The sequence below is a fragment of the Myotis daubentonii genome, chromosome 7 (genome assembly GCF_963259705.1).
Source record: "Myotis daubentonii chromosome 7, mMyoDau2.1, whole genome shotgun sequence".
NCBI classification, from domain to species: Eukaryota; Metazoa; Chordata; class Mammalia; order Chiroptera; family Vespertilionidae; genus Myotis; species Myotis daubentonii.
The window spans coordinates 50,963,141-50,988,599 of NC_081846.1; the positions used below are offsets into that span (position 1 = coordinate 50,963,141).

At 39.4% G+C, this 25,459-nt stretch overlaps 1 protein-coding gene across 1 annotated transcript in view; it reads left to right on the forward strand.

Moving 5' to 3' along the window:
- Positions 1-25,459, forward strand: part of LOC132238577 (sodium channel protein type 1 subunit alpha) — a 104,449-nt gene that overhangs the window by 11,906 nt on the left and 67,084 nt on the right. Inside the window, exon 2 of the mRNA XM_059704228.1 lies at positions 16,158-16,470. Coding sequence (XP_059560211.1) covers positions 16,207-16,470 — 264 coding nt within the window. The 5' untranslated portion in view covers positions 16,158-16,206. The remainder of the gene's footprint in view (positions 1-16,157; positions 16,471-25,459) is intronic.

Sequence of the window (25,459 nt, forward strand, 5' to 3'; positions counted from 1 at the left end):
TCAGTATACCATTCTCAAAATCAGTCTCCAAATGTAATCCTTCTCCTTCTCCTTCTCCTTCTCCTTCTCCTTCTCCTTCTCCTTCTCCTTCTCCTCCTCCTTCTCCTCCTCCTCCTCCTCCTCCTCCTCCTCCTCCTCCTCCTCCTCCTTCTCCTTCTCCTTCTCCTCCTTCTTCTTCTCCTCCTCCTCCTCCTCCTCCTCCTCCTCCTCCTCCTCCTCCTCCTTCTCCTCCTCCTCCTTCTCCTCCTCCTTCTCCTCCTCCTTCTCCTTCTCCTTCTCCTCCTCCTTCTCCTCCTCCTTATCCATCCTTTAAAACATAAAACTCTGACAGCCCAACTAGAAATTTGTCCAAATGTTTGCAATTATATTAAAGACCATTTTTGAAAAAGATTTATCCTGGAAGGATTCTTTTAGTCTACTTTTATGAAAAAGTAGATGGTTCAATTTCTCAGTGAGAAAGCATGTTGGGACAATAAATGTTTCAAATAAAATATCAGCCCTGCTGCCTGAATTTCTGTTTTTTGTGGGGGTTTTTTAAGCATTGAATTGTGAACCAGTAGACCCAAATTAAAATATCAAACTTCCTACAAACTATCTTTCATCTGTGAGACTTTCCACTCTTGAAACTCCATTTTTATTTTCCTCTTTGAGGTAGGCAGTTACCATTTAAGAATTTTTATAAGCAAAGCCATTTTACATTTTTAAAGTTTTGGTCAGGGGACACTGACCAAATTTCAAGGAATAAAAACACATTCAAGCTAGTATAAGTACAACGGGCTATATATTGTAAGGATACAATTGGAAAGCATTTTGACCAAAACATAGCTAAGCCATAAAGAGCCTGAACTGGAACTGAGAAATCAGGAACCAAATCAAAATAGCCCCCTTTTTTTTTCTCAGTGGTTTCATGCTTGCTTCTTGTTCCTGCTTATCTCTCTTTTGCTGTTTTGGCTGGTGTCCTCTGCTTGCTCATGGCCAGATATCACTTCCCCACACTCAACTTTAGATCACTCAGTTCATGTTCCAACAACATTCTGACTCATTCAGTCTTACTCCAATTTAAACATTCTCTGGAAAGAGAATCCTATTGTCACAGTTAAGCTTATGGATTGGTTCCCCTATGCTCTGTGTCCTCATTTAGTCTACCAGACTCTGGTTCTGGGAATGGGATGGGAACATGAGGTGGTACAAACGCGGTTGTCTAGTTTCATCTTTCAGCATGATTTACACATGGGGCACAATTTCCAAAAATGTGTGAAGGCTGGGAAACACCTAAAGTTATTATAACAAATGGTGGCATTGAAGCTGAGGGAGGTCAAGAGATTATTTTAATGCCACAATTTTTTTAAGAATTAGCACCGAAATGTGAACCAAGATATTCTCATTCTAAATCCATTGCTTTACCACTGAACTTTCATGGTTAAGAAAAATAAATCTCTGGCCTGGCCAGTGTGGCTCAGTGGTTGAGTGTCAACCTATGACCCAGGAGGTCACAGTTCCATTCCTGGTCAGGGCACATGCCTGCTCTAGGTCAAAAGTGATTCCTTCCAACATTTTAATTAATTGAATCATGAATTTATTGTTAATCAACAAAATAATACTTGCATTAATTAATTCCTTACATATCAAAGACTTGTTTTTGATATTCGTTAAAGATGTTCACCCAGTCCATTATTCTATACTAGTGTCTCGCAATATTTTCCTATTGATAAAGCACAAGCCCTATATCCTAATCACCTGAACAGGTGTTTTGAGAACAGATTCTGGACCCAATTTCAGAGCCCTAAAACAAAACCTTAGGGTGGGACCTTAGCCTATGTATTTTCAAAGAGCTCTCTAGATGATTTTTATATCCTCAAAGTTCAGTGTTTATTAGAAAAACAATAAGCAATATGCCATATAATTTTAGTTCACAAATATAAAAATATTCCCTTAATTAAATTTTTATGTTACAGTCTTGGATTTCAAAGAAAGGAGAATTTTTATCTGAATGAAGCTCTAAAAATTTTCATTGTGGCCATATGTTTTAGTTCTTTTAGTTTAATGATAATATGTGTGTTAGAATGAGATGGGAGACTAGGATAGTGATGTTGCTGTCTCATGACCTGTGTACTGAGCAGATGACCTAGGATAAGCCATTGATTATGAATTCATTCATTCATTCATTCATTCATTCAAAAAAACATTTACTGAACACAGTGCGGCACACATTTTGGTTCTCTAATGTGTCAGATAGAATGATGATAGGTATATTTCTAGGGGATTTGGAGGAGAATATAGGACACAAGAGACTGAGTTGATTTCATTCTTATTGAATAGTTGCACAATTTGCCTTTTCCTTAATGCTGAAGTTGTCTTTTCTCCCTTTCTCTTTGGCGGAAAAACGAACAATGGAGCAGCAGTAAAAAGGGTCTCAACTTGCTTATGCAGCTGGCAAGATTTATCAGTTTGTGAAAATGTCCAAAAATGCTGAGTAATGCCTGCAAATGTAACAGGCAATCAGTCCCTTCTCTGCAGCTCAGTTAACGTCTCTACCAGCGCTATTCAATCCCTGAGTTTTTATAGCCCTGTTTCTAAGTCCTGTTTCTAAAATGAACCTCAAACTAAATTAAGCCCACAATAAGTTTAGCACTCATTTCTTTATTCAAATGGGTAGCATCAGAGTCTCTCCTGTAAGGCCCCTCTGCTTTGGTGAATAGATTAAAATATTTAAAAGTTCTATGTCTCTAATTTCAAAAACTTTCTAAACAATTTCCTAAGGTAAATACCTTTCCTTATAGCCAGTAATGTTAGATTAGTTATGTGAGTTTAAAAAAAAGAAAGGAAAAGAACATGTCTTTTTTTTCCTCAGCTGAAAACAAGCAGTGCTATTCCAGAAATGGTTTTATTTGTAGCCTTGCTGCAGCCTCTCTCTGCTGCATTGGTACGTAGCTTCAGAACTCTGCATTGTATAACTTGCCCCTTCAGTTAGTCAGCTCTTTTGTTCTCTTTCCCATTAAAACCATTGTTCAGGAGGGGATAAAAAACAAAAATATAATGCAGGTTAGCTCATTATGTCCTGATATCTGTTTCGTGCAGCCTGTGGTGCAATAAAGTACTAGTAGCTGAAATAGAATGTAAATGTAGTTTGAGTTAATTTTGGTAAATTGTGCTATTTTAAGCACAAATCTTAGGAACATGAAATTTTAAACTTGGATTATTTGATTAGGAATGGCAAATAGAAGTATGAATGAACCAATAGATAAAATAAAATATTAGGTTTTGGAATATTAAATATTAGGTTCTGAAATTATAGACTATGTTTGGAGAATTTTGCTTAAAAGATGAATTTTAATGAACAATTGTCCAATTAACCAAAATATTTGGTACGTATTACTCTTCTGGGTGATAGGGGAGGTAAAACAATTTTTGTAGCTATGTTCAGTGTACAATATAGTTACATTTTATAAGAAAATACCTGTTCCTGCACAGTGAGTGGTAGAGACAATACACTTGGACCTTGAATAACATGAGATTAGGTGTACTAACCCTCCCATGCAGTCAGAAATCCATGTATAGCTTTTGACTCCCCCAAAACTTAACTACTAATAACTTTCTGTTAACAGGAAGCCTTACAATAAACAGTTGATTAACACAGGTTTTATATGTTACTAGGGGCCCGGTGCACGAAATTCGTGCACTGGGTGTGTGTGTGTGTGTGTGGGGAGTGTCCCTCAGCCCAGCCTGCCCCCTCTCACATACTGGGAGCCCTCAGGCGTTGACCCCCATCACCCTCCAATCGCAGGATCGGCCCCTTGCCCAGGCCTGACACCTCCGCCAGAGGTGTCAGGCTGGGACAGGGGACCCCCATCTCCCCCCGATCACTGGCTCTGGTCCCCGCCCAGGCCTGAGGCCTCTGGCCCAGGAATCATGCCTGGGCAGGGGACCTCCATCTCCCTCTGATCGCTTGCTCCACCCCCCGCCCAAGCCTGACGCCTCTGACCCAGGCTTCAGGCCTGGGCAAGGGGACCATCATATCCCCCCAATCCCCGGCTCCGCCCCCCACCCAGGCCTGATGCCTCAGCCAGAGGAGTTGACCCTCATCACCCTCCGATCACCAATCACCGGATCGGCCCCTTGACCAGGCCTGAGGCCTCTGGCAGAGGTGTCAGGCCTGGGCAGGGGACCCCCAGCTCCTCGCGGTTGCAGGCTCCGCCCCTGCCCAGGCCTAACGCCTCTGGCTGAGGCGTCCGGCCCTGGCAGCGGGGACCCGCAGCTGCAGCGGCCCCGCGATCGCGGGCTCCACTTTAGGCCCAGGCAAGGGAACCCTAGCTCCTGGGACTGCCAGCTTCGACCGTGCCCAGCTCCCATCGCTGGCTCCACCCCTACTTCCTGCTATCACTGGCCAGGGCGGCAAAGGCGCCTGATTCTTCGATCATGGCTGGGGGGCAGGGCAAAGGCGGCCCCAGGGCCGCCTTTGCCCTGCCCCCCAGCTCTTAGCTCCCCCCTGGGTTTCCGATCACTGTCAGTGGCAGGGGGCTTCTTCCTGCTTTCCCTTTCACCTCTCTGCATTGTGCCTACATATGCAAATTAACTGCCATCTTGTTGGCAGTTAACTGCCAATCTTAGTTGGCAGTTAACTGCCATCATAGTTGGCAGTTAACTGCCAATCATAGTTGGCAGTTAACTGCCAATCTTAGTTGGCAGTTAACTGCCAATCATGTTGGCAGTTAATTTGCATATAGCCCTGATTAGCCAATGAAAAGGGTATCGTCGTACGCCAATTACCATTTTTCTCTTTTATTAGATAGGATATGTATTATATACTGTATTATATAGAAAATATCATGTATAAGTGGCCCTGAGCAGTTCAAACCTATGTAAGCTGTCAACTGTGTGACAAGGGAAGACTTGATGGCCTGACTGTGTATAAGGAGAGCTAAGTGTTGCCAATTCCTACTTTTCCTTATGCTTTTGCTAGGAATGTATTGCATCACCTCTAAGACTGAAGGGGAAATATAATTGCCTTATCTCTCAAAAATACATATAGGTTTATGATGCACACAGATGTTTAAGAGTATTTTTCTTTTTGTTTTATGGCTGTTTAGGTTTAGCAGTTTAATCCATAGTCATCTGAAATTACCTTCTCTTTCTTTCCTTGTGAAATATGCATGTATCAGACCTATGGCGTCAAGAGTGAAGTGATAAAATCAACAGAGGAGAAAAGTCATTGATGTAGAAAGATGCACTACCCAAACCTTTGAGAATAATCTCACATTGATAAATTTTATAATAAAATAAACCTAACCAATTAGCACATGAGCAAACAGATATGACCCATGCCAAGAACTGGATTTTCAAAATGGTCTATGTGAGATTTCTGTTAAAAATGGAAGCCAACGTCATTAGTATAAACATCATTATTTACACATATTGAGGCTACATGAAATTAGTTAACTTATTTGCCCTGTGATTTTGTTTTTCCTTTCCTCCAGATATACCTTCAAAAAAAATGAGGTATTAGAGACCTCATAATTCAATTTGCTTGAACTGATAAAGGAAAAATTATAAGCACAGCACACACAAATTTATATTTCAGTAAACTATGTCACCACATAATGATTTTCTAATGGCTAAGGCTCTCAGTCTAAATGTAGGACACATATATTTCAGTACCTCATACTGTCAAAGCATCATTTTACTTAAGTGCAAGTTATGTCTTACTGGGTTGAGTGGTTTCCGGAGTTCAGGAAAAAATCCGATGGTATAGGTGAAGGCATAATCTGAAAATAGCAATGCACATAAAACTGGACCCAATGAATTATTTTGCCAAATAAAACTTACCATATGGCAAAGAAAAATAGAATTTAAGACAGGATAATATCTATTAGAACTAAATTTGCATAAGAAAGTTCTGTGTGGAGCAAGAGTACAAGCCTATGGGCTACACCATATATATATATAGTTAAGCACATTATGGGAACTGATTTGAGTGAGCTTATGTATTTTTTAAAATATATTTTAATTATTGATTTATGAGAGGAAGGGAGAGGGAAAGAGCGATAGAAACATCAACAATGAGAGAGAATCATTGATTGGCCCCCTCCTGCACTCTCCATACTGGGGATCTAGCCCGCAACCCAGGCATGTACCTGACCGGGAATCAAATCGTGACCTCCTGGTTCATAGGTCAATACTCAAACACTGAGCCATGCCAATCGGGCGGGCCTGTGTATTTTTTTAAATTCATCAAATACTGCCTCAAACATATTCCTAAACTCTGATTATATTCAAAGTTAACTTCAACTGATGTGACTGGAATGTTAGATCCTATTGTGCTTTTCTTTCTTTTTTTAAAATATATTTTATTGATTTTTACAGAGAGGAAGGGAGAGAGATAGAGAGTTAGAAACATCGATGAGAGAGAAACATCGATCAGCTGCCTCCTGCACATCCCCCACTGGGGAAGTGCCCGCAACCCAGGTACATGCCCTTGACCGGAATCGAACCTGGGACCCTTCAGTCCGCAGGCTGACGCTCTATCCACTGAGACAAACCAGTTTCGGCCTATTGTGCTTTTCTAAACATTTAATTCAGTAGTTATACAATGAGGCAAAAAAAAAAAATGCCCCAAGCTGCACAATTTTATTAATAAAAGTGATGTGTTACATATTTCTTGATTCCAAGCATGCCTAGAATGTAGTGTTTTATTTTAGTTTACCATATCATGCTATTTATGTTAACTTTGCATTAGTATCTGAAGTTAATATAGACCTTCTATTCAACAGAGTAATTAATTGTGTAGTCTTAAACAATGCATTTTATAGATATTGGATTGTCAAAGGCAGTCATGGATTGAGTGAATTTTGTAGTTTGTGGTTTATTATTAGAATGTCCTGAAACATACTCGTAAAAAACACAAACGAAGAGGTAGACATATCTTAGTTATGTGACCTTATTTTAAATGTAATCTGCATTTACCGTGAAAACTTAAGGGTGGATAATAAAGTTATTAAAGAATGTAAATGGCCGAAACCGGTTTGGCTCAGTGGATAGAGCGTCGGCTTGCGGACTGAGGGGTCCCAGGTTCGATTCCGGTCAAGGGCATGTGCCTGGGTTGCGGGCACATCCCCAGTAGGAGATGTGCAGGAGGCAGCTGATCGATGTTTCTCTCTCATCGATGTTTCTAACTCTCTATCTCTCTCCCTTCCTCTCTGTAAAAAATCAATAAAATATATTTAAAAAAAAAAAAAAGAATGTAAATGTTTTAAACACATGTATGAAGTATGCTGTTTAGTTAATCCCAATTGTAATACTAAATATTGATATTATTATAAACCATATGAAATACATATCCTAAACATACTAAACTAAATTATTTCTAAAAAAAGAAATTTATAAAGCAATATTTCTTAGGCTTGTGAAATTCTACGTACAGCAATTTCTTCCTTGGGTGTTAAAAAAAAAAAAGAGTTCTGTGAGATCTCAACTGTAAGAATAACATTGTACCTGGTCTTTTTTGTTATTAGTGGCAGTAACAGTCTTTTATAAAGGGGGTGGCGGAAACACCACAAAAGCACCTCAAATACTTCTCCACGATTTGCCAGGCCCAGATGGTGCATGTCCCAGAATAGCAGAGGGACTCTACAAGGAGCTGGCAGTCATTTTGGCAGCAGTCTATTTTCTCCTCAGTGTGAAAATCAAGCCCTCTTAAAGAGAGAATTGCAGGCATATGCATTTTCTCCACCTCAAATTATATAGTATAAGGTGGTCAAGAGCCATAAATATTGTATGCTTATATTACAACTTTGGTGTTAGGAAACCTTTGGGGAGATTAAGTGGGACAGGTGAATTACAGAAAGTGATCTGCTCAATTGATAACTAAAAATAACCAGGTTTAGCAAAATTTTTTTATAGTTTTAGAAGTAAAATATAAATTGACTGTGGAAATATAGTTCATCAGGTTTCAAACCTGTATGATACAATTTCTAAATTCAAATATTATGAGTATTTTCTTTTTGGTCTCTTGTTTTTCAGATTTTTAAAGATCACCTCTATTTCTGCCAAAATACGTCATTTACTAGATTTGTTTTGTGTTTCTCCAAGGAATACAATTCATTGAGTGAATACTAGTTTAATATGGCTACTGTGATATATTTGCATACATTTTATTTAAGTTTACAGTCATTTTAGTACTTGAAAATTATTTCAGAATTGTTCGAAACTGGCAGGCACTGGTTTGGGAATCAGGAAATAAAAGTTCTGATTTCAGTTCTATCATTAATAAGCTGTGTGACCCTGGACAAATCACATATTTATTTTGGAGGTAGGAAGCACACAAATTCTAAACAGAGAAATGTCACTTTGTTCTCTGTTAAGCGAGAGGGCTGGATTTGATGATCTCTAACTTGGCTTTCAATGTTTGCTATTTCTTGATTTTATGATTTACTTATCTTTGTCTGATTTTCTTAAACTAATTTATTTAACATTTCAGAAGTTCAAAGGTTGAAGCTAACTAAATCTTCTCTTCGGAAAGCCTGTATTGTAAACTCTAATGACCTGCTCCACATCAACATCAAAATACGATTACAGTACATTACGGATTACATATATACTCTCGTCAGAAAGGAAACACTTACAGGCTATAACCCATGACATTCTGAGACAACATATTTAATTCACTCATCAACTAGTCCATTTTTTTTTCTTGTAAATTTCTTGCAGGGTCACATAAGGCATTAAATAATAGCAATATTCGAATAGATCACAATAGCAGCAGTAGAAGCTTGGATGAAAAGATGAAATAATTGTCTCAGCATTGTTGGGGGAGAGGAATGGAGAGAGGGGATGACTTTTAGGTTTTAAAAACAGCATGGAATTTAAGGACATTGTTAAACAAACCAACAAGCAAACAAACAAAAACAATTCCCATGAAAAGTTACTGGATTATGTTACTAAATCCACAATGGCGTCAGAATGCAAAGTTGTGGATGTTGGAAGTCTCTTAAGGGCATCATGTAAAGACCACCCCTCTTTCTCACATGAATTCTGAACAAAGACAAAAATTAAACTGAAGACTAAGACAGATATGTAGCAGAGTATCATCTTGTAACCTCATAGAGGTGTGTTTGTCGAGTGTAGCTTTGTGTGAAAACCCAAAAGGTCTGTTAACCAAACTCCAGAGTTAGACAGACCTACCCATGCAAGCCTGAGTAGTCATGGCCAGAGGTGCTCCCCAAAAGAAGTAGAATAATAATTAATGTATAAATGGCCATATTCAAGTACAAAAGCATTTATAAGATTAAGACCTTTGTGTGAAATGCCACAATGAAAATTAAATAACTCCATTCTGAGCTATTATAGATATATCTATGTGGGTGGAAAAATACAGATGCCCAAAGCAGTCGGAACTGTGAGACCTCATTAGTTATGCTTACATTAAATGAAGCTTCTCCATCTGTGCTATGAAGGTAACCAAAACCATACTGCTCACCAAGCCACCTCAGGACAGAGTCTTTTGGCTGTGATAGATGCTTACTCAAGTCCAACATGTAATACATGTGTAATCGCTGCGAAAGAGAGATATGAAATGTCCAGAAGAAAAACCTCATCCAGACTAAAATATTTATTATAGTAGTAAATGGAATGGAATAGGAGTGTCTTAGAAGTGATGCAGAACATTATCATTAGTAACTTTTGTATCCGACAACCTCCCTGCAAATGTGTAGTATTATTAAAATAACATTCCAATGCTACTGACTTATCTCCTCCCCTTTTACACCAGTTTTATATCACCAGAATGTATTGTTGCTTTTATTTATTATTTGTACATTCTAATAAATTTCCTCCTCTTATTCTTCTTTCACCCATATTAAGTAATATTGATCATAGTATTGCTTTACTTTACTATTTCTTTCCACTCACAAATTCTACTTTGCTTATTTATAAAAAAAAATTTTCCCACAGCCTCTGGCTTCCATTTATTTTCTTTTGGATTTTTTTTCTTCTTTAGGAGTTCTTTTCTAATTGGTTTCTACTTTAGTTTTGCTTGTCTTTTTTTTTTTTTTTTTAAAAAAGATCATCATTTTTCTATTGCCCACTACATTACTTATTCCCTATCCTTTTGTTGTTCTTTCAAATTTGCTGTCTGTTAATGTATGCTTCCTTTTATTTTTATGTTTCTAGCTATTGTTAGCTCTCTCTCTCTTTCTCTCTTTCCTCTCTTTTTTATTTTTTCTAAGTGCCTGTCATTATTCATAAGGGAAATATGTCATCTCTTTGAAGTATTTTCTCACCAAGAAAGTTATGTTGCTTTTCTCTTTTGAAAGGGCTCCTCTGTCAACCCAAACACATATTTAAATGCTTGTTCTCATGTACAGAGAAAGGTGAAAGCCAAAACTACAGATTCTGTGAGGGGTCTCTCTCCCATATCTAATGAGGTATAATTTCAGAAATTAGGACCATTTAAAGTATTCAGTAAAAAATTGTACACTAAAGAGTGAGGTATGCCCGGCCAGCGTGGCTCAGTGGTTGAGAGTCTACCTAGAAACCAAAAGGTCCTGGTTCGATTCCCGGTCAGGGCACATGACGACAGGTTGCAGGCTTTACCTCCCTTGCAGGAGGCAGCCAGTCAATGATTCTTTCTCATCATTGATATTTCTATTTGTCTCTCCCTCTCCTTTCCTCTCTGAAATCAATAAAAATACATTTTTTTTAAAAAAAAAAGTGAAGTATATCGCCCTAACTGGTTTGGCTCAGTGGATAGAGCGTCGGCCTGCGGACTTAAGGGTCCCAGGTTAGATTCCAGTCAAGGGCATGTGCCTTGGTTGCAGGCTCATCCCCAGTAAGAGGTGTGCAGGAAGCGGCTGATCGATGTTTCTCTCTCATCGATGTTTCAAACTCTCTATCCCTCTCTCTCCCTCTCTGTAAAAAAATCAATAAAAAATATATATTTTTTAAAAGAGTGGCGTATAATGTAGATAGAAAACACAATTTATTTCTGTATTTTTAAGCAGTATACAGATTTTAAATATAATTCAGAATTTTTTCTATAATATTACTGACAAAGTGTTAATATTCATTATACTTAACAGTTTTTAGATATTCCATATAAAACATTTTTTAAAAATTTATTCTTGTAATTACTGTAATACAGAGTTTATTCTTAAAACGATTTGAATATAAGGTATACTTAGAGTTAAGAAACACTTTCATTAACCTCAATATAATATCATTATAATATGGGTTAAATTGCTCACATATAAATGTTATCCCAGTATTTGATAAGACTAAGCTTAAATAAACAAATCATTGGATAAATATATTAATCTATTATTTGGAAATTTTAAACACTTTGATTTACCATGGCTTCTATAATAAAGAGGAATTTTAAGTCGGAGTTTATTTTAAGAATTTTCTGTTATTTTTGTTTGGTTGATTTTCCGTATGAAGTTTCAAATAAGTTTGTATAGTTCTAAATTTTCTGTTATTTTTATAGGGGCTACATTTAAATTACTCATCAATTCAGGAAAATTTCATCTTTATTATATTGTATTTCTATCCAAGAATAAGATGTGCCTTTTCATCCATTTATATTTCTTTTCAATTTATTCAAAACTTAAAAAAACCTCTTATTTTATTTATAAAATTTTCATCAAATGTATTTTCCCCTTTTAAATAGACTTGTTTTGGTTCATAGCAAAATTGAGTAGGAATCAGAGTTCCTATATATGCCCAGTCCCCCGAAAGCACCATCCACCATCCACAGTGCACACCAAAATGTCACATTTGTTATACCGATGAACCTACAATGAGACATCATTATCATTCAAAGTTCATAATTTACATTAGGGTTCACGCTTGGAATTGAACGTTCTATGGGTTTGGACAAATATATAATGGCCTGTATCCACCATTACAGTATCATACAGAAACTTTCACTGCTCTAAAAATCCTCTGTGCCTTAGCTATTCATCCTTCCCTCCCTCAACACCTGGCAATCACTGATCTTTTTACTGTCTTCATAGTTTTGTCTTTTTCCGAATGTCATAGAGTTGGAATCAGACAGTATGCAGCCTTTCCAGATTGACTTCTTCCACTTATGTAAGATGCATTTAAGTTTTCCCCCATGTGGTTTCATATCTTGATAGCTCATTCCTTTTTAGCACTAAATAATATTCCCTTGTCTGTATCCAGCTATCTACTGAAGGACAACTTGGTTGCTTCCAATGATGGCAATTTTGAATAAAGCTGCTATAAACATCCATGTGCAGGTCTTTTAGGACATGTCTTCAGCTCATTTGGGCAAATATCAAGGAGGGCAATTGCTGGATTGTATAGTAAGAGTAAGCTTTCATTTGCAAGAAAATACCACACTGTCTTCAATAGTGGCTGTAACATTCAGTGGCTGTATTGCATTCCCAATAACAATGAATGAGCCACATCCCTGCCAGCATGTGGTGGTGTCAGTGTTCTGGATTTTGGCCATTCTATTAGGTATGCAGTGGTATCTCATTGTTGTTTTAATTTGCTTTTCCCTGATGACATATGATGTGGAGCATCTTTTCATATACTTATTTAACATGTGCATGTCTTCTTTGGTGAGCTATTTTTTAAGGGCTTTGGCCCACTTTTTAAATCAATTTGCTTGTTTTCTTATTGTTGAGCTTTAAGAGTTCTTTGTATATTTTGGATAGGAGTCCTTTATCAGCTTTGGTTTTGCACATATTTTCTATGGATTGTCTTTTTATTTAGTTGATATTGTCTTTCACAGAGCAGATGTTTTTAATTTTAATTAAGTCTAGCTTATCAATTATTCCTTTAATGGATTGTGCTTTCAGTATTCATTAAAAAGTCATTGCCAAACCAAAGATCATCTGAATTTTATCCTAATTTATCTTCTAGGAGTTTTATAATTTTAAAATTTACCTTTAGATCTGTGATAAATTTTGAGTTAATTTTTGTAAAGTGAATATATATAACATGTATATATATATTTGTAAAGTGAATATATATATATATAACATGTATATTTATTCAATAATAATAAAAACATAATATGCTAATTAGACCCGATGTCATTCAGGATGTCCTTCCTTCCAGACAAAGCCACAGTGGGCGGGAACTGTGGCAGAGGCGGCAGAGGCCCCTGGCCATGGCGGTGGTAGGCAGGGGCCGGGGCTAAGACTCTTGCACGAATTCCGTGCATCAGGCCTCTAGTCCTATCTAATAAAAGAGAAACATGGTAATTGGCGTACGACCGATACCCTTTTCATTGGCTAATCAGCGAGTTATGCAAATTAACTGTCAGCCAAGATGGCGGCAGGCAGCCAGGCAGCTGGAAACTAACATGAGGCTTGCTTGCCTCAGTGACAGAGGAAACCAACGTTCCCCGCCTGCGGCTGCCTCTGAGCGGGCAGTTTAAGAAACTCTGTAACAAATACGCCCAACTTCAGCCAGCAGATTCGCAACATTGTAAGCAAAGGCCAGAAACTTACTTTCAGCCGGAGGCCTAAGAGCTGGAGCCAAGCCTCAAGCTAAAGCTGGCCCAGAATTAAAAAAAAAAAAAAAAAAAAAGGAAAAAAGGAGCGTTTGGGAGTTCAGTCACCCCCAGCCTGAAAACAGCCCTCAGCCCCTCACCCAGACTGGCCAGGCACCCCAGTGGGGACCCCCACCCTGATCCAGGACACCCTTCAGGGCAAACCAGGCAGCCCCACCCGTGCACCAGGCCTCTACCCTATATAGTAAAAGGGTAATATGCCTCCCAGCACCGGGATCAGCGGAGCCGTGAGGCCTCCCGGCACCGGGATCAGTGTGACAGGGGGCAGCACCCAAACCCCTGATCGCCCTGCGGCTCTGTGTGTGACAGGGGGCGGGGCCACAACCTCCCTATCCACCCTGCTCTGTGCCTGATAGAGGGGAGCTCCCCCCCCCCACGGGCCCTGCTCTGTTTGTGACTGGGTAGAGCCATAACCTCCCCATCAGCCCTGCCCTGAGTGTGAGAGTGGCGGCGCCCCAACCCCCTGATCCGCCCTGCTCTGTGGGTGATAGAGGGCAGCACCCCAACCCCCTGATGGGCCCTGCTCTGTGCATGACAGGGTACAGAGCCCCAACCCCCCTGATGGGCCCTGCTCTGTGTGTGACAGGGGGTTGCTCCACAACCTCCCCATCGACCCTGCCTTGAGTGTGACAGGGGGCGGCGCCCCAACTCCCCAATCAGCCCTGCTCTGAGCCCGACCAGGGGCTGCACCTAGGGATTGGGCCTGCCCTCTGCCACCCGGGAGCAGGCCTAAGCCAGCAGGTCGTTATCTCCCGAGGGGTCCCAGACTGCTAGAGGGCACAGGCCAGGCTGAGGGACCCCCCCTCCCCCCCCGAGTGCACAAATTTTTGTGCACCGGGCCTCTAGTATATATATAAAATCATGTGGAGGTCCAGTTTGTCCAGCACTATTTTTTGGAGAAGACCATGTTTGCTCTTTTATATTGTCTTTGTCCCTTTGTCAAAGATCAGTTACAGCTACAATCTTATTATTGCAATTCATATATACAAAAGATGCAATTAGCCGTATCATAGCTTGCTGACCTTAATGAGTTAATTCAGTATCCAAATAAACCTTGAGGCCAAGCAGTAGCATGGGCTTTGTGAAGTTCTGGCTCAGTAATACCTGTGAAATTTGAGCTCATATTAAATATGCCTGAAAATAATACATTTGGGATTTGGCCTCTGGCATCAGATCAGGTCTGACTCTGCTATCTGGAGTTGAGAGTTTTGCCTCAAGTTCTCATAATAGGACTATAGCGCTATAGGACTATAGTATCAGCAAGAATATTATTATTGCTTTAGTGAAGAAAAATAGTGCAGTTCCTATTGAGCTCATGGTATCCTGTCTTCTTTCTGGTCATGTTTTCTCCCCTGAAATAGGAGAACCCTGCTGTCTCCAGCAACTTTAGCTATCTTCCACCATGACCCAATCTAGTACTTTCTTTCTAGTCTAGTCTTTCTGTCATTCTTAGTTATATCAAAGGCATTTGTCCAGTCTTTACTTGTCTCTTTCTGTATGTGTTCAAGTACAACAACCTCAACATGGCTAATGACATGACCAGGTCACAGTTTTAGTTGTCTCAAATCTCAGAAAAGAAGACTCAATCAGAACAGCCTGATTGGTCATTAAGGCTGGCTGCAGCAAACTGTTCTGACCACCTTGGCCAGGGGCCACTTATCAGGACAAGAGGATTGGACTTTTTAAAAATATATTTTCATTGATTTCAGGGAGGAAGGGAGAGAGAGATTAATCTTGAGAGAGAATCATTGATTGGATGCCTCCTGCATGCCCCCCCACCAGGGATCAAGCCAGAAACCTGAGCATGTGCCCCAACCTGGAATCCAACCGTGACCTTCTGGTTCATGGGTCGATGTTCAACCACTGAGCCACACCGGCCAGGTACTAGAAGGTTGGGTTTTATATCCTCTAAGAGACAGCTCTCTTTCCACTTCATCCTGTTGATGAACTAACCATTGTCTCTATGGGGTTACATCCTCATCTTCTGCGTGTCTTACAGAGTGAACAGCCCACAGGGACATGGTGGTATTTAGCCTAATGTACTTTAATTAAGGCTAGACTTGAACCACTTTCTTAACTTATGGCACAGTTCCTGTATCTGCAAAGCATAAGACTGAATAAACAATGTTGGTACACTTAATAAAATCCTAGATAGAAACCATGTCTGTTAAGCCAGGATCATAGAAGCAGAGAGTAGAATGGTGGTTACCAGGACCTGGGTGAGAGAAAAATGGGGAGTTTCTATTCAGGTCTATGTCTGTTCCAGTTTTATATCAAGGACTCTAGTATATTTAAGGTTTACTGAAGAGAAAGCTCTCATTTAAGACCAATTAGTGATTTTTTTTCACTCCTGAAGTAACTGGAATAAGTGCTACAAGTGTTGTACAATTTCATGCCTATAGTTAACAATATTGTCTTACACACTTAAAAACTTTGTTAAAATGGTAGATCTAACATTAAATGTTCTTACTACAAAAAAAGATTCACATTTAATAATTACATTTCAATTTAATTGGAAACAAAAATGTCAATGCTCTAATGTTTAATGCAAGAGTTTATAGATATTAAGTCTTCTCTTAATCTCCTTAAGAAATGTCAACATTCTTTTTTTTTTTTTTAGGACTTTCATATGTGGAGTAAATGGTAATTAAAATGTGCAGGATGACAAGATGGAGCAAACAGTGCTTGTACCACCAGGACCTGACAGCTTCAACTTCTTCACCAGAGAATCTCTTGCGGCTATTGAAAGGCGCATTGCAGAAGAAAAAGCTAAGAGTCCCAAACCAGACAAGAAAGATGACGATGAAAATGGCCCAAAGCCAAATAGTGACTTGGAAGCTGGAAGGAACCTTCCTTTTATTTATGGAGACATCCCTCCAGGGATGGTGTCAGAGCCTTTGGAGGACCTGGACCCGTACTACATCAATAAAAAAGTGAGTGTTTTTTATCAGGCGTGTTTCGCTGCTAATTGCCTACTGCATACCTTGGATGGTTGTAGCACCAACACAGGCTGAATTAGTACAGTCTTAAGTACCCTTCTGTTTAAGAAATAAAACATGTTTGCATGTGTTTATGCACATACGTGAGAATGAATATATCATAACCGACGGAGCTGTTCCAAATGCACCACCACAGATACCTAATAACAAATTTAAGTTATAGGCAGCTAATTTAATGAATTAAAAATTTCTACCCTAAGATTATATTTACTGTAAAATTTTATGTTTTCTATACTTGAACATCCTGGAATTATCACATTAAGACTTCAAAAATATTATTATTAATTTATTATGGAACAAAATTTGATGCCACAAGTGTTTTCAATTTCTAAAGCATGTTATAGGTAAATCAGTTAATTTCTGGAACATTACTATATAAACTCCAATTTTAAAAAATTATTCAACTTTTGGTAAAAATATATTTATATTGATAAGAATTAAGAAAAATATAGTATTCTGAAGAATGTATAATGATATTTTAATGCTTGCATTTTCTGTATCCATGCTTGAAATAAGTACCTTGTATTAAGCACCCAATCTTTTATTAAGACCATGATTTCACCAAACCAAGAAGAAGAGGCTACAGAAAAGGATAAAATAAAAAATGATTATTATATTGATTTTGGATTGCAACATATTTTTATCTTTTTCATCTGACACAATATATTTTTGAACTCTTGGTGGAAGGGTAAGGCACAAAGATCGTATTTAAGCAAATGAAATATTTTAGTTGGACATGGACCTTAAAATACACTAGGCTCTGTTTGTTGCTGACACAGTTCTTAATAACATGAAATTAGCCTTTGTCAAATGCTTAAGTTTGGCAATTTTAATATGTGGATTTGAGACAGTCTTGTAAATCACTTCTCATTGCTATAGTTTCAAAGATAAAAAAAAGAACCCTCACAAAAGAATGACTAGCACTGTGTTTGTTTGTGTGTTTTTTTCTTTTAAGTTTCAGGATATAGCTGGTTTAAGTGTAACACACTTTTTACCAAGCATTTGCCCATTTTACATTATAGGGAGAGATAATCATTTTCCAAAGATTTTATTTTTCTCTATTTAACATTACTTATAATATTGACAAATCTTAGTAGGTAAGAGATTATCCATTTCATAACTGCCTTTCAAATTATAAGAAAAGTTTCACTTTATCATTAAATCAGTCCTTTGGAATATAATTTAATATATCACCTGAAATGCTAAAGCCCAAATTAAACAAACTAGGAGGGGTTTATTTGTATGAGGAAAGTAAAAATGCAGATTATCAAGTTATTTAAACATTTCAACTTATTGAAAAGTACTTCATTATTGAGGTAATGACTCTGCTGTGTTCTAGACAGAAATTTATTCACCCCATGGAGTGTGCTAGTTTTTTTGTAGATATTGGACATATTTAGTCTGTTCAAAGACTTCTCTTATTGTGGGTTAGGCTGGGGGATCGATCCCCAGAAGGCCTTTTGCTACTCAAAGACACCTAGCCCCCATCTCTCCAGCAGTAAACACCTTCTAAAAATTGTTAAAGCTACACAGGGTCTTCATCAAACAGGGCTGGAATCTAGCATCCCAGCTCATATGCTGTATCCTTACTTGTGAAACAACAAATGAATGGTGTTTTTTTTTTTCTTTTTCAAATGAATGTTTGATAAAGACCAAACTAACAAAATGCAGTTTGACAAAAGCAGAGATTCTTCATGTGAAAATCAGATAACCTAATTCATATTTCCCTTTAAATCAGGGGTGGGGAATGCTCAGCCTGTGGGCTGTGTAAGGCCCGAGAAATAATTTGGTCTGGCCCTGCCAAGGCATGAGGGGGTGAGTTAATTAAATGTTTGACCAAAGACAGCAGGCTAATTTTTAAGTGGATAATTTTGTATGATGCAAATGATGTTAAAAAAAAATATCCAAATGGTCTTTGGCAAAAAAACGGTTTCCCACTCCTGCTTAAATTAAAGTTTTCAGACTGATAAAATTTGTTATCTTGAAAGGATGTCCCCAAAATAAAATTATTGGTTCATAATGAGTGATATATAATCCTCTATACTAATAAAAGGGTAATATGCTAATTAGACCAGATAGACCGGACATCTTCCGGACGCCCTTCTGGACAAAGCCACAGTGGCGGGGGCCAAGGCAGAGCAGTTAGGGGTGATCAGGCCATCAGGGGAGAGTGGTTAGGGGTGATTAGGCAGGCAGGCAGGCAGGTGAGCAGTTAGGAGCCAGTGGTCCGGATTGCAAGAGGGATGTCTGACTGCCAGCAGTCATACATCCCCCAAGAGGTCCCAGAATGGAGAGTGTTCTGGCCAGGCTGAGGGACCCCCCTACCACCATGCACAAATTTTGTGCACTGGGCCTGTAGTATATAATAAAAGGGTAATATGCAAATTGACCCTAAGAGTGGAACGACCATGAACAACCAGTCACTATGACATGTACTGACTACCAGGGGGCATACGCTCAATGCAGGGGGATACCCAGCCCCCATCTCTCCACAGGGGGAGCTCCACTCAGCCACAAGCTGGGTTGAAGGCTGTGAATGCAGTGGCAGTGGCGGGAGCCTCTCCTGCCTTCTCAGCAGCTCTTAGGATGACCAACTAATGGCTCCCTAGGGGGAGCGGGCCTAAGCTATTAGTCAGACATCCCCCAAGGGCTCCTGGGCTGCCAGGGGGATGTCTGACTGCCAGCTTAGGCCCGATCCCTAGGGGTCCTGGACTGTGAGAGGGTGCAGGCCGGGCTGAGGGACCCTCCTGAGTGCATGAATTTTGTGCATCAGGCCTCTAGTAAAGAATATAAAGGCAGATGGAAAACAAAAGTATGCAAACCCTTTTTAATACTGAAAAGAACGGTCTTAAAACTGGGTGTGAAAGACCAACTCTGATGAAATGACTAGTCAGCCAGATTCTTGTGCTGATGTAACCCTTATAAACTTTGTCAGGTTCACATTCAGACTTGCCATTAACATCTTCTATCCTTATCTTCAAATGCACATTGTGTGAGGAAGGAAAAATATTTTGGAATTTTGGAACAAATCACAGTGAGCAAGTAGAACAACCTGATAAGAAAAATATTGTTATCAGGAAGGAGTTTTCTCTAAGGTAAGACACTTCCATTGCTTTCACATTGAGCTGACATTAAATGAGTCTTCAAATGTAAGTCATTCAAAGCAATGCAAATGAAACTTCTTACAAGTTCTTTAAAAGCAATATGGTATATTTAGGATACCTTATTGAGTTGTGTTTGAAATTTCACTATTTTGCATTTTCATGTTTTAAAACTTTCTCTAGTTGCCTATACAGTTTTCTAGTCTTAAATTTTCTTTCATAATTGTATTATTTCATATGCAGGAATAGTCTTAAACTCTGAAATTGTTTTCTATGATTAAGGTTTGAATGCTTAGCAAAATAATAACCTTTTAAAAATAATAAATTTTTCTTTACATATTTGATGACTAATTTTATTTTAGTGACTTGAATATCTGAGATTGGGAAAGTGATCATCATTAAAACAATGCAATACACATGCACAGTACTCTGGCATAGCTATAGGGTCTAATTGTGGAAATGTCACTAGAGAAAATGCTTCTTAGAATGAGATTTCCCACTGTTACTGATATTGAGGATGTGGATTGTATTGCCTGAGTGAGTTGGAATATGTAAACCTCAGTTAGGCCAGTGACTTTCCTAAGATTTTTCTCAAGTACAATAATTAAGGGGTCATTCTTATCTATATATAGTTTCTAGTTTGTTTCTTAATAATATATAGAATAAACAAAGCAATCCTATATAATAAAAGCCTAATATGCTAAGTGTCCGGTCATCCAGTGACCAGTCAACTGTTCAACCAATCAAAGTGTAATATGCTAATGATATGCCAAGGCTGCTCAACCACTCGCTATGATGTACACTGACCACACGGGGGTAAACTCTCCTACTGGTAGGTTAGCTTGCTGCTGGGATCCAGCTGATTGGGACTGAGCAAGATGGGCCGGACACACCCTGGAGCCCTCCCGCTGTCCCTCTCCAGCCCTGATCATGCACCGGTGGAGTCCCTCGGCCTGGCAAGTGCCCTCTTGCAATCTGAAACCCCTCAGGCAATGTCAGAGAGCGGGTTTCAGCCAGATCCCGCAGGCTACTCCCCTCAGAAAGATTCCAGATGCAGGGATCATGGCTCACGAGCACTGCTGTGGTGGCATGAACCTCTCCCAATCGGGACTGATTGGGCACAAGCCCGTGGCAGGCACAGTGGGGCCAGGATGAGTGGGAGCGGCAGGTAGGAGCTGCAGGCAGCATTGCGGGTTTCAGCCTGATGCCCACAGGCCACCCAGAGGGACCCCACGTATGCACGAATTCGTGCACTGGGTCTCTAGTACTACTATAAAAACGGTTGCAGGATCTCTTTTTTCTGTTATACTTTTGATTAAATTACATATATGTAGCATATGTGGAATGTATTGTGTAAGAAATAGAAACAACGCTAAGCTCTCTGTCATCTTCTACAAAGACAATTTCAGTGAGCTTATGGAATTGTCACTGCTGATGGTGTATTTCCAGATGGCATATGCCCACATATTTTTATCTTCTTTGCTCCAGTTTAAAGTGTGCAGATTACGTAATGTTAAAAATTTTACTAAAATTGTTAAAGTAGTTTAATCCATGATCAGTGACACCATCTCATGAGCATTCCTGGTGCATGGAAGCATTAGGAACTTCCCAGACCCTCAGATGCTTTAAGCCTTCAGAAGTCCAAGGTAAGAACTAAAGAAAAAAAGAGTGCTATCAGAATATTGTCATAGAATTCCCCATACCATGTGAGCTCTGGTCCAGTGTTCTTCAGAACATCATTCAAGGTTTGATTCCTTTTATTTGTTATTTACTTTAGTTGTGTGGCAAGGCATATTTGAGCTTGTGAACTCACCTCCCTCCTGCCCCCCTCCATGGGATTTTTTTTCTCACCGTTACTTTTATAGCTTGGGTTGATTTTGTACCATTTGGCTATGCATTCAAATTCTTCACCCACTCTTTATTACAGAAAACGTCTCCCTTCTCATGTTCTTAAAATTACAGATGACTCACTAGCACCATGGGAGGAAATATCCTTTTGACAGTGTGACAGTGCACTGACAATAAAATGAGGTATTTTAGAATTGTAGTGAGAATGGATGCTTGTTCATTATGGAAAGTAGAAATTTATCCTTTAAAAATGTCTAATGGACCATATAGAAATAACTTATTCTCTCTTTTTATCAGCTCTTTTTAAAAAGGTGCATAGCCCTAGCCAATTTGGCTCAGTGGATAGAGTGTCAGCCTACAGACTGAAGGGTTCCAGGTTCGACTCTGGTCAAGGGTACATGCCTGGGTTGTGGTCTCCATCCCCAGTGGGGGACATGCAGGAGGCAGCCAATCAACGATTCTCTCTCATCATTGATATTTCTATCTCTCTCTCCCCCTCTTCCTTCCTCTCTGAAATCAATAAAAATATATTAAAAAATAAAAAATAACAGAAGAAATTAAAAAGGTGCATACTCCTTCTTTATCAGGCCTGCATGAAGAGTCATGCATGAATTTGCTATTTTAATTCATGCCTGGTCTGTTATTGCTACAGGAATTTTTAGTTATTATATTGGGTAGAGAAAATTATTTACTTTGTTTTTAATTGGGTTTAGGGCATTTTTTTTCTTGCAAAAAATAATTTAGTAAGAAATCAGAAAAATAGATAGTAATTAAAAGATTATGATTCCATGACTTATCATATGGACAGTTCCCAATTTACAATTTTTTTGCGTATTACTAGCTCCTCTTGAATTACCAGTCACCTAGTATCTCCCTTACATCTAACACAGTATAATTGATTTTCAACTCTTTCTCCTCCCCACCCATAATTTTTTCCTTAAGCCCCCTTTTTGTTACCTCTAAGCCTCTGCCTCAGAAACAATCCCAAGGTGATGATATTGGTAATTAAATAATGGTTAGCGTTAGCCTTTATTGAGTACCTGCTATGTTAGTAAGAGACCATCCAAGTCAAAGTGACCAAAATGCATCAGAAACTAGTTTAAAAAAGAAAGAAAGAAATATGTAGGTGAATCTGTTTTTAACATTGAAAGATCCAGTACCTACAACATCATCATCAGGATACAGTCCTTTTCCATCTTGGGTTCTATTTTCACCCAAGCTAGCTGCATTGGTAGGCTGGGCCTTCCCACACGATGGCACAAATAGCCCCCAGTGGCACTAAACATCCTGCAGCTTAGTAACTCCACGAAAAAGAACTGTCTCTTCCGAAGCTCTAACAAAAGCCCTGGAATTGGTTCTAATTAGGTCACATGGCTAAGGGTTTGTGATGGTCTCATTGGCCAGAACAGTGTCACATGTTCTCCTGGGTTGAAAGGGGTGAGTCAGCTCATCAGAAGCCACAAGGGCAGACATGGGGCGGTGGTTTTTCTAAAAAGAAGAGATGAGGCCTGTTTAAAAGGGTATGTGAGGCAGGCAAAAACTTGAGCTCTGTATTCTATACAAAACGTATCAGGTACATACAGTTCTTATTTAAAACGCATGTCCTTCCAAGATTGCTTTTGTCTGTATTTAAAAATAATGAAACTGAGGTGAAGCAATTTCCTAAGATCACAAAGATATTGAGAGAGATTAGATTTAAACCTGATCTCTCAGCTGCCATAGGCCATTGCCATGCCACTTTGGGTCTGCGCTTGTGGTAACGATACAGTGGAAAAGATAAGCCAGTGATAGAATCTAAATAAACCCGTTACTGCTTTTCCTCTCCCTCTGTCCATGCCACTTTGCCAGCCGTAGTCCTTTTCTCCCAGGCTGGCAGTATTTCCCAACGCTGACTTGTCCCTCACTTTTTTTCCTCCATCAGGAGCATCCCCTGCCTTTGTAAAAACTAAAATCTTAGAGACTCATTGGGTCTGCATCGGCTTCTAAAATAAGTCGATAATTTCATTTCCCACCAGATTCTAGTTGTCTGATAAGCACCTTATTTTTCAAAGAGGACAGATTCGGGACACTTCAATTGTGTGCCGCTGTAAAGAAATGGCATTCAAATTGGGATCTGAAGGACAGAAAAGAGAAAGAAGCATCTTCTAGAGAAAGAGCAGCCTATCGAGGATGTGTAACGGAGCTGGACTGTATTAAGAAGAGAATAGAATGAGGTTGGGATGTGGGCCCGGGGCCAGGCAAAAGGCCCCTTTTAGTACATCCGAAAGAGTTTGAAGTTAAAGGGCAAAATGAATTATCAGAAAGCTTTGGGTAGAGGAGTAACATGGTCCACTTTACATTTTAAATATATTTTTATTGATTTCAGAGAGAAAGGGAGAGGGAGAGAGAGATAGAAACATCAATTGATTGGCTGTTGCCTGCACGCCCCACACTGGGAATTGAGCCCACAACCCGGGCATATGCTCTGACTGTGAATCAAACTATGACCTTCTAGTTCATAGGTTGACACTCAACTACTGAGCCAGGCCAGCTGGGCTCAAACAAAATTATTATAAGTTCTTACATTGACAGCCTAGAGCTGGGGAAGGGTGCATAGATCGACACTCCACACTGAGCCACACCAGCTGGGCCACGTTACATTTTAAAAGATCAATTAGGAGTCCTCTGGACACTTGGTCTAGATTTTTGACAATGAAGATGGAGAATAATGGGTAGGATCAGGATCTATTTTGGAGGTGTAACATTTAAGCATCAGAGGGAACAAGCTAATGGCATTGTTTCCTAAATATGGAATTTGGGAGTAAAGTTATTGAACAAAAAAGTTCCAATGTGAAAAGTGGCACTGCTTTCAGAAACATGTGTCCATATGTGTATATACTTGAAAGCCAGACAGACACACACTTTGAATCTTTTAATCCTTATCATTTTATGGTAGTTTAGAACTTAAGGGCATTCACAAGTTGTATTTCATTCATACTCAAAAGAAGTCTGAGAGCCCTAACTGGTTTGGCTCAGCAGATAGTCGGCCTGCAGACTCAAAAGAAGTCTGAGGTTAGTACTACTGTAATTCTCTCCATTCAGATGTAGAAGTTGACATAAAGTTCTCACACAAGTCTGCACTGACACTGGGCCTCAACTTGTTTTTTTCCAGTCAATGAAAAGTTAACTGCACAAGTCAAAGTATACCACAGTCACAGTATGGGATAAGATACAGAGCTAAGAAATGTTTGGTCCCAGATTTTAGCATTTCACCTATGGTTATAGTTTTTCTCTCTGTGATAGAGGCAGAGGTGTCCCCACCCCTGGCTGATGAGAGCCCAGCTGGCACCTCCGATGGGTCATCCCCTCACTGGCTCTCCCCCCCACCCCTTTTTCCCCCAGCTACAGGCCAGGGACAGCAATTTTACAGACTTCTCTACATACAAATTCTTCTCCTTTGCAGGAGCTTACAGCAAAGAAAAAAATTGTCTGTGAAGCATTGAGCTCAGAGATATGTTTTGTTGACTCATGCAATATTGTTTAAAATTTTGAATTAGTTTCAGAGATGTATGAATCTGGAGATTATACACATGTCCATGCCTACACACACACACACACACACACACACACACACACACACGCTCACAGACACACACACACACTCAGGCATGTTTAGGATTTCTGATTTGCATACCAAAAATTGGCACACACCCCTTACTAGCCAGCCTCCATGAACACTGATTGTAATTGCTGGCTTACATGTCACGTGTGCAATTAGGTAAAGGCTGTGTATTAGAGCCTGGAGGGCCCAGCGGGCAAGTGCCACAGGTTGTTCTTTAGGTTGCTTATCCCTAAAATAAAAAGAAAACCAGAATGAGACTAAGGAAGAAACAAAGTTATTTTAATATTGATGCTCATTTCAGGGACAGGCAGAGAACCTGTGAGAAAGCTTCCCATCCCTCTGTGAGCCAGGAAAGGAGGGAAATCTTGGCCTG